We start from the raw sequence: 10,135 nt of genomic DNA, 5'->3' as shown, positions 1-10,135 counted from the left end.
TTGATTGGATGATTATTTTTAAATAAAAGCATTTTAAATTATTACCATTATCGTACCGAATGGGTCTTTAAGGGTTAAGATTCACATAAACTTTCAAATCGTTGTTCAATCGATCAAACTTTAGGTATAGTTGACAGATTAATTATGACGAAAATCATTCATTAACATAAAATTTTCAAGCAAAATAAATTTTGGTTCAGCCGGGTTTTATTCTTTGTTTTTTTTTTCTTTTTTTTTTACATCGCGTAGAAACACCTATTCGAAGGCTACATTGTAAAAACGGCTAAGTCGGTTCGGAGCCCATACAAAGTTAGCCGGTTTTACAATGTAGCCCTCGTATTCCTGTTTATTATACCGTCTGTTAACTATTAATCAACAAAATTAAACATGACCCAGCCGGGTTAACTTATTCGACATTTATTAACACTTGGAGGATCGAAGTTTCTAACCTCAAAAGTTTGGCTTAATTTTCTCTTAAAAGGAAATATTTTTCCAAGTTTTTTTCCACGATCTTGAAGTAATGAAGCTTCCCTATACACAGATGTAGAATTTATCACGAAATGTTAAGTAAATTTCAATTCTGTGACGATTGAAAAAAGTCGAATTGGCCACTTTGTCCAGCAAAATCCTCCAAGGATTAATTACACGTCGCGTAGAAAAAATATTTTTTTACTACTATACCTTCCCGAAATTGATCACCAAAACTGACTATGGTCCAGCCGGGATATTCAGAAAACTTATTCGCCATATTTTATTACACCGTGTCATAAAAAATCTGGGTATTATACTTCTCCTAGACGTGTTAAATAATATTTTCTAAGGATGAAATTTTAATAGGAAATTTATTAAAAATAAATCGCAATCAAAGAATGAAATTTTATTATAAATCAATTTAAAGAACTTTCCAAAGGAATCTTAAGCAAAAAGATTAAATTTTAAGGGAGACTGGAAGTTTTTCTTTTAGTTAAAACAGTTCCTGGAAAAAATATTTCATCCTAAAAATCTTTTATTTTCAAAATTCTCCAAATTCTTTAATCTTCCGCTCCTAACAAGGGAAGGTTATACATTTAAGAGTACGGAATGGCTTGAAATTTTCACCAAATATTCTTTACAATGTATAAAAACCCTGTGCCAAGGGTTTTTTTCTACAGATCCGTAGTTTAATAGTTATAATTAATTAAATTTTCCCATATAAAATTCATTTTGGGAGAGCAAAGCGCTGGAGAGAAACGAAAGTGAGAGACTCTGCGTAGATGATCACGTGGTATGCGCGCGCAGCCAATCAGAGCGTTCCTCAGCTGCGCGCGCACTTCCAACGTACCAAAGCACTTTGCGCACTGCTCGCAAAAGTTAAAAATATACTAATAAACTGCAAATAATAATATTAATTAGTTGGCATTCCACTTCGTGATTAAAACAAAACATTGTAATCGTCAGAAAATCCAACCCTTTTGTCGACAAACATTTACGATTTAATAATTTAAAAAAATATATAACCATATTTTTGTATTATATTTATACAACATTGGCTATCATTTTTTTAAAAGTTTTTTTTAAGAATGAGATAAAAATATTATAAAATGACCTACACTTCATTTGATATTATAATATAGTTAGTCGATTGAATACAATAGCGATCGCACGGGCAAAGAACTGCTTACTACTATTCACCCACACTGACGCGTGCGCAGTTCTCTCACACTTGCGTTTCTCTCCAGCGCTTTGCTCTCCCAAAATGAATTTTATATGGGAAAATTTAATTAATTATAACTATTAAACTACGGATCTGTAGAAAAAAACCCTTGGCACAGGGTTTTTATACATTGTAAAGAATATTTGGTGAAAATTTCAAGCCATTCCGTACTCTTAAATGTATAACCTTCCCTTGTAAGTTTAAAGAAAATTGAAAAAATATCCAAAAAAAAATGAAATAAAACAACAAATTTTCTTCCTAGCCGAATTTTTTTTTATTTTACAATTCAATCATCCCGAGAGAACCGCTTTTACAAAATCAAAAATTGTTCTAAGGTCATTTTCGGCAGCCCACCTGGGGAGGAGTTTAAAGTTCAAACAGCAACAGCATTTAATTTTTGTAGTGGTTGAAGCACAGCAGAAATCGGAATTTTTGTTTATTTTGCACACAAACTTTTTAAGGAATGATGGTAAGTCTTTCACACACACGTCTTCCGTTCTTAAAGCTCATCCTTCTCTTCCGGTACTGCTGCAGATGGTGCAGAAGGTGGTGGCTTGTCCACAATCTCCCCATGGAGCTCCGCATCGGCCCTATTGAGGAGATTCTTGATCTCCATGTCGTAGCTCGTCCACTCGGGGACAATTCGCTGAGCTGCTGTGAGTTTTGCCTCCTTCGTTTGGGGATTGTTGCACAAATCAATCACTTTGGCTGGGCGGAGACCTTCGTCGCTGCACCACGTCTCACACCACAGCCATTCCTGCGGGAGACTCTTAATGGCCACCTGGTGGATCATGTTGTTGGGGAGATCTTGATCCAAGTTCGACAGACTATTCGGGTCTTGACTGAGTGCCTGGTATTGGCCACGCAGTCGATCTCCGGCGGCAATTTTGCGGAAACGCTTGAGATCCACAACGTACAGGGCGGAAATGTGGTACTTCCTGCCCTGAAGATGATTCCGCCAGTAGCCCTGCTTCCAGAAACGGAAACCCTCCATTTCGCGGCGTGAATCACAGAAGGGCGTGTAGGCGTACGGGGCACCATTGAGGTCCATTGTGTGCAATTCCTTGATGTCTGCACGGACAATCTGGAGCCAAAAATTTATTTTTTATTCACTAAATGTTAAATTTGATGCTAAGAAATAATTTTAGCATGGTTTAACACCTGTCATAGCTTAGACACATTTTGTGCTATAAAATTCTTCTATTTTAATAACTGTGAATAGGAAAAAGATAAAATAATTAAGAGAACTTGTTGAACTTTAGAAAAAGAAGAGCTCAAAATTAAAAAAAAAATGTTAGGTAGAAGAAAGGATAAAAATTCCAATAAATTGGGTAAAGTTTCAAGATCTGTTTGAAATTGTCTTCCAAACTATTTTCCATGGAAATATCTTTTTTTCTTTACTTATAAATAAATTAAAACGATTATTAACTTTCAAACCTTTTAAATTAAGAAAAGCCTCAATATTCAATATAAATGTTTTTTTTTTTTTTATTCAAGGGGTATTTATCTACCGAATACTTTGACTGTTTTTGGTGAATAATCCGAAGATTAACGAATAATCACAATATTTCCGAAGATCTGAAGTCTCATTTTTAGCTAGAATTTAGTAATTCTTCAGCTTGAACTTACTACTTTCTTGGTCAGAATTTATTTTGTTTTCAGTCCTTTGCATTTAGTACTTTTTCGGTAGAAAATTAGTAGGTAGGTACTATTTTTTATTGAATTCAGAACTTTTTCAGCTAGTTTTTTTTTACTATGTTTTCGATTAGAATTTAGTACTTTTGATTATTGAATTTACTTCTTAAGATTGAATTTTCAAAAAAAAAAACTGAATTGTACTCGAAGCAATTGTTTCAATTCAATTAATTGAAGCCGGAAAAATACTAAATTCTAGTCAAAAACATAGTAAATTTTAGCTGAAAAAGGATACTGAATACAATGGGAAAATGTACTAGAATTAGTGCTAAATTGAGTTATTGAATTTTACTTCTTCGACTAGAATTTAGTACTTTTTAGATTTTTGCTCCTCAATATGTACCAATTTAAGACTAAAAATAAAGAAATGTTCGTCTGCTGAATATTTTGATTTCACCCCTTGTAAAAATTTGATTCAAATTACTTTATTCTGTAAGAAAATCTTTTTGTTTTGTCTTTAAATGCAATTGATTAAAGTTTTTATAGCATAAAGGTTGTCTCGGCTAAAAGACATTTTTTAGATTAAAAAATTTTGCCTAAAGTTATAAAGATATTTTTGATTTATCTGCCAAATTGGATACATTAAATTTTTTTATCCTGCAGCAAAGACACATTTTATGCCATAAAAATTAAGATTTGATTGTCTATTGATTCTGCCATTCAGTAATATATTTTATTTAAATTATCTAGAAAATTCAGAAGAATTTTTAGAACTTGAAGAGTATTTTATAAAATCCGTTCATTGCGACGTTATAAAGCGAAAAATAAATTCTGGTTTGTGTCTAGACTACTATAAAAATACCTCTCCTTAAAAAACAAATATAAGTAGGGAAATTTTTAAAGCTCTTATCCTTATTTTCAAACAATTTTTAATTAAAGATTATAAATTACTACAAAACCGTTAATATATTGGTTTTATAGCGCTATCGCAAATTGATTTTTTTCCAGTGTAGAACATTTAGAATTCACAGAATATTTGTTTTCAAAGGAAATTCCAAGAATTCTATCTACTCTTGTGGTTAATTCTGCCAACTACAGAGTCTCTAATATACTAGTTTTACTACAACATAAATAGTTTTCAAATGGTTTGTGTCTATAGTGCCATAAAAGCTTATTTTTGCCATAAAATTATAGCACTTAAGAAACTAAAGAAAAAAATCATTAGAACACTAAAAGAAAACGTCTTCTTACCGCATCAGCATCAACGAAGATAATCTTCTTGACGTCAAGTGGGAAGAGGACGTCTAAAAAGAGAATTTTATAGCCCCAAATAATTCTCTGCTTCTCCGTTTGCTGATGAAGCCATCGTGGCCATTTGTACTGCACCAGTTCGTACTGAACGTTGTATTCCTTCGCCATGTGCGGCAGGGAATCGATAAATTGGGGTGAGAGGTAGTTCTTGAGGAACCAGAATTTAACTGGAGACTGCAAAGAACAACATTATTAGCAACAGAACCCTGTTGAGAGTCGTATCATCCTTCCCACCTTTGTATGCTTCATCGTTGACACCATCATTATGCGCAGGAGTCGTTCGTACAGATGCCCCGAGGCCACGGAGAAGATGTTGATGACTTCGGAATCTTGAGAGTCTCCGCCACCACCGAAGGAGCTCGTAATTGAATCCCAAATCCCCGATTGAGTGTCAACATCATCCCCTAGGAGGTCTGCATCCTGCTTATCGGGTTTCTTTGTGACCTTCACCTTGAGCACGTGCGATTTCAGAGAACTTATAATGACTCTCGTATTATCCTTACTGTGCACCGTATTTGGCCCATCGGCACTTGTTACGTCATAAATGTCTGCGCTCTTCCCATGCCTCAGGCGCAAATTCCACGCTCCGGGCGTTGCTTTGAGCTGGAAGTACCCCAAATTGGCCATAACAATCGTATCAACGATTATTGGTTGCCTATTTGTACCCAAAGTGAACTGAAGACCACGCGGTGGTGCTCCGGACATTGAGTCAAAGCAGTGCCCCTCAAGTAGGAGGTACTCCAGTTCGTACTCACTGTGAACGGGCCCATTAATATCAGCAAGCTTAATATTATCGAGATCATAGACCGAGTTAACCACCTCAACGAGCCAATTTTCCGGAACTTGCAGATTCTGCGTTAGGAGGGAATTAACGGGCAAGCCTGTGAATTTGGCAATAGGTCCCCTTGAGGACTTTCCATCAGGCGTAAATTGAATCTCCGGTTCAACGACGTACCTGTAGAAATTCTTAACAGGCATATCACTGTGCTTATCAACAGCACACAAGTACACCTTCATGTGACAATTGAGGACATTCCGAAGGAGAATGAGGATAGGAGCTAACTTCTGAGCACCCTTTGAAGCGGGATCCAATACTCCAACAATATCAAAGTAAGGCCCCTTTCCCGATTTAGGCTCCAAATTAACCACTGTGTGGTCTTCCTTCAATTCCGTTGGCATCGTGTAGCGACTCTTTGTGGAAGTTCGTGGAACGAGAATTGATACCAGTTTTACAATCATATCGCTTGTAAGCACAGTCTCCTCACTCAGAGACTCCTTCAGGGTTTTCCTGATCTTCTCTCCGTACTGCAGGTAACTGAACCGTTCCAACAAGCTAAAATCATCAGTCGTGAAGATATCAGGCTTTGTTAGTGGAGCTAGAATCCTCCCATTCATAATCACACCATTCTCAGACTTTTTCAACGACAAAACTCTCTGACAGTACACACGAAGCATCTTCAGGTGAAGTGTTGTGGACGAAAGGAGATCTTTTGTTGAGCGTGGAAGCTCCAACTTTTTGACATCAGCCTCATTGAGGAGTTTACTGACAAAGTTAAGCGCATCAGTTGGCGGCATTGTATGACTAGCTGCCCAGACGAGATTATTCAAATTCTCCCTTGCAGGTTTTGACGAAGCTTCCGTATTTGGAACGAAAGTAAGCCGAACGCTTTTGGTGGTTTTGACAAAGTCCACAGCATTCCTAAACAGCTCCAACCCGTCTTCCGTTGTGAGATCTCCAATAACAATCAGCGTGATGAAGTGAACTTCATTGTCGTGGAGTTTTGTGAAGGAGTTCTTTGGGGAGAAGTACTTAACATTGTCAAGGAGCGTAGCAGTCATGTCGCTGTTTGACAACTGAGCCATTGCTTTGATATTTTCGAGATCTTTATGTGGTTTTCCACTCACATCGAGGTACTGGACATCCTCAGTGGTGAGAATCTTTGCATTGAGACGTGGCATGACGTGCGGGAGTCCCATTAGGTAGTCTACAACGTCATCACTGTCCGATAGCTCCCCTTTGTAGACGGCCTTCTGAAGTGTAGGCGTTTGTGACATAATCTCCGTCAGAACGAGTTCTTCAAAGTCATCTGTTGTCAGGGAATTACTGGGCAGTGGAACACCATTCACGAGGGCACTAGGTGAGGCTGCAGAACCCAGTCTTTGAACAAATTCCATCGAAAGCTGCTTCCCGTAGTCGTAGTCGGAGTCTTCATCGAGAATATCCCGAATCTGCTCAGTTGACAATCCTGAATTTGTTTTCTTCAGCTGCCCCTTAATATCCTCAACTGTTACATCACTGTCTCCCTTTACAGTCGCATAGATATCCGTGAGGAAACTTAGAGCATCCCTAGGACTCTTCTTCTGCGTTACGTAGTTAAATGCACGTAGAATTGCATCGTAGGCAGCGTTGTTTTGAGCATTTTGGAAGTCCAGAACGAGTCCCAGACGAACTGGAGCTGAATGCAGAACAAAACTCTCAGCAAGCTTAACCAGACCACGAGCTTTGGGTGTTATGGGATCCACAACGAGGACCAGATTGAAGAGATTCTTCCGGATATTGCGCAACATTCCTGGGAAAGTAGGACGTAGGAGTTCCATCACACTCGATGACCATCTTCGGTACGCTGAATCGTGTTCAATGTCATTAATCCAGATTATTGAGGAATCCCTGAAGTCAATGGCAAACTCCTTGGCGGATGATTGGAGATCCAGAGCAATCAGAGACTTGGCCGTAGCACCTCTAACGCCAACTGAATGAAGCCCATCGAGGGAACGCATCTCACTGCGAAGGGTTTCAAGGAGATTCTCCATATCCAGCGTTTCAGCATCGAAGAAGAGTCCATTTACGAAGAGAGCTGCATCCGGGGGCTGAAGATTGAGGTTCCTGCCCAGCACGTCGATGTTGTGCTTCATTTCCTTCTTGAAACTCTCATCAACAGTCGTGTGGATGAGAGATTTAGCCTGAACGGGGAAGTTCTGTGCTGTATACTGCAGAATGTGCAGAGCTTCGTCACTCTGCGTTGAGGCAATCTGATGGGCAGCCTGGAGACCCAATTCCTGGAATTCCCACGCCTTTAGCGGAGCAATTTCGTGAGATTTCTCCAGCAGACGCAGCCGGAAAGCTTCGAGGGATTGCGAGAGTTCCGGATAGCGCGATTTGAGGACTTTAAAGTCAAATCCATTGACTTCTGTCTCACCCGTATCCACCTGATCAGCTATATTTTCTCCCGGAGCACGCGGGGAATCGTCCTGACTCTTATATTCCGTCGATTTGAGATGCAGCTCCACCCCATAGCCCGAAAGGCGAACTTTCTTCTTCGATCTCGCTCTTACGTAGTGCCTCAGGACGTACTTCACATCCCCCGAGCTGGCACGTCCTTTTAGCAAATCATGGAACTTCCGGAAGTCCCGTGTTCCAATTGTCCCATAGAGAATTGCGGTGTTTTCACTTATTTCCGATCCCGGATAGATGTGATCGAATTGAAAGAGTTCCGGAGCCTTTGGGGCACCTTCTTTGAGGAGTTTCGTCACATCCGGAACGGAACAGGCAACTTTTCCACCCACCACGACAAACGTAGCCGCCTGACAATCACCCTCCTCGAGTTGTTCCTGCGCAATTTGCTGATGAGCCTCAATACGTGGCGAGAGGCTGTGGAGGGAGAGTGAGAGCTTAAGGAGGCTCACCTGAGGGGCACTCAGCAGCCCCTCCGCCACCTTCAACGTTTGTTTGTAGCTCCGGGAAGCATCTACAAGGCAAAAAATCATTACTCAACTAATCACAAAACCTCCCTAAATCGTTTAAAAACCTGCTTGTGCTGCTTCCAAGTCCAAATCATTGATGGCATCAACAAATGTCCAGAAGAGATTGGAATTCTCATCTGCCAGGTATTCCGATACTTCCAACGCAAACGGCGTGACGTTCCACTTGGCATTAATGAATGTCGTGATGGCGTGACTCTGCAACGCATTTCCCTGACCCGCTGTGGTCACTAAAAATAGCCAAAATATGGCAAAAAGTCGCATTTTCCCAGAAGAAAAAAATCCCCTTTATTAAAAATAATCAATTTTTGAGGTTATGTTGACTGATTTGTAGGGTTTCTATCGCTTTCTCAGCATTTTCCGGCACAATTTCACACTGAAAGTTGTCACTGGTGCTTCCTGGACAGAATTCTGGGTAGGATGGAGTTTTTTTCACTGTACTTTTTGCGATTTTCACGGTTTTTCCGCGGAGGAATGAGAAAATTACACGTATCGTTGATTCATTTTTCTTGAAACATGCGCAAAGCATAACATTGCTGAAACATTTGTTTCAACGTCGCGGTTTGGCAGTTGGAAACGAATACAGTAACAACTTCAGCAGAATAGCTACTCGGATGTACTCTTCGCACTCATTACTCGTTATTGAGCGAGAGTAGTATGAAATACATCCTAGTAATGTTATATTGAGATACCATTGTAGGCTGTTGGTGGAAATGGTAGTAGGCTGTGTAAAAGAGGTAAAAGAAATGTACTGGTAAGCTGACCAAGCTTACGAGAGCTGTGTTTCTTTCAGTGTACCAATTTTGTGAGAGCAAACTAGAACGCGAATTAATTTAAATACGCGCAAAGTCGGGAAAAGTTGAAAAGTCATACCCTAAGAAATGTTTGGAAGGCCATATCTCGAGAACGGATCCATAGATTTTCATAAATTTTTTTTTGTTTGAAAGGTCTTGAAGTCAGCTATAACATATCGAAAAATGAAAAAAATTTATGTCGCCATTTTCGAAAAATTCGAGTTCGAAATTTTCGAAAACTTTGTTTTTGACTTTAGCGCCTCTTGCGCTCATTTCTCGAAGTTGCAATGTTCTAGACATTTGTAGGGTTTCTCGAAACCTTTCATTTGCGCTTGAGTTGATCAAGATCGGACTTGTAGAACCCGAGATATGACATGCCAACTTTGGAAGGCTATATCTCGAGAACGGATCCATAGATTTTCTTCATTTTTGGCATGGAGCTAGATAATATGGTCAGCTACAACATATCAAAAAATGAAAAAAATTTATGTCGTCGTTTTCGAGATATTCATCGAAAACTCATCGAAAATTTTGTTTTTGATTTTTGGCCCCCTAGCGGTCACTTTTGAAACTTCGTATGTTCTAGAGAGTTGTAGGGTTTGTTGAGATCTTTCATTTGACCCCGGGTTGATCAAAATCGGTCAAGCCGTTTTCGAGTTAAGGTCGATTTTCGATGAAAAATTGTGGCGGCCATATTGACTAAACGGCTTGACCGATTTTCGAAAATGAGGTATCGTTGGAAAGCTCTCGATGGCCCCTACAACATATCTAAATTTCAGCCCTCTAGCTATAATAGCGGTTGAGATATAGCGAAAACAAAATTTTGAGGTTATTCAAAATGGCGGACGGGGGGGTGGGGGGGTGGATTTGACCTCATAATCGGATTTCTTCAGGTCGATATTTAAACTTTGCCGTTTACCGCAAGTCTCTATCTATCACCGTT

The 10,135-nt window shown here is 39.2% G+C and overlaps 1 protein-coding gene across 1 annotated transcript; it reads right to left on the bottom strand.

The window, feature by feature from the left end:
- Positions 1-1,943: 1,943 nt before the first annotated feature.
- On the bottom strand, positions 1,944-8,922 carry LOC129796570 (UDP-glucose:glycoprotein glucosyltransferase). The gene is made up of 4 exons (XM_055838630.1): positions 8,446-8,922; positions 4,874-8,385; positions 4,580-4,813; positions 1,944-2,777 (listed from the first exon to the last, which is right to left on the bottom strand). Exons 1-4 carry the CDS (start codon positions 8,660-8,662, stop codon positions 2,193-2,195), a joined length of 4,548 nt encoding a protein of 1,515 aa, XP_055694605.1. The 5' UTR covers positions 8,663-8,922; the 3' UTR covers positions 1,944-2,192.
- Between the last annotated feature and the right edge of the window lie 1,213 nt (positions 8,923-10,135).

This window comes from Lutzomyia longipalpis, chromosome 1 (assembly GCF_024334085.1).
Source record: "Lutzomyia longipalpis isolate SR_M1_2022 chromosome 1, ASM2433408v1".
Taxonomy (NCBI): Eukaryota; Metazoa; Arthropoda; class Insecta; order Diptera; family Psychodidae; genus Lutzomyia; species Lutzomyia longipalpis.
Note: the sequence above shows the minus strand (reverse complement) of the source record. Positions and strands in the feature narration are given on the sequence as shown.

Excerpts from the sequence above, each read along its gene's own strand:
- LOC129796570 (XM_055838630.1), bottom strand. The coding sequence starts at position 8,662 with ATGCGACTTTTTGCCATATTTTGGCTATTTTTAGTGACCACAGCGGGT. Across the intron at positions 8,386-8,445 it reads CTTGGAAGCAGCACAAGCAG|ATGCTTCCCGGAGCTACAAA; the intron begins GTTTTTAAACGA and ends TTTGCCTTGTAG. Across the intron at positions 2,778-4,579 it reads TCTTCGTTGATGCTGATGCG|ATTGTCCGTGCAGACATCAA; the intron begins GTAAGAAGACGT and ends TTTTGGCTCCAG.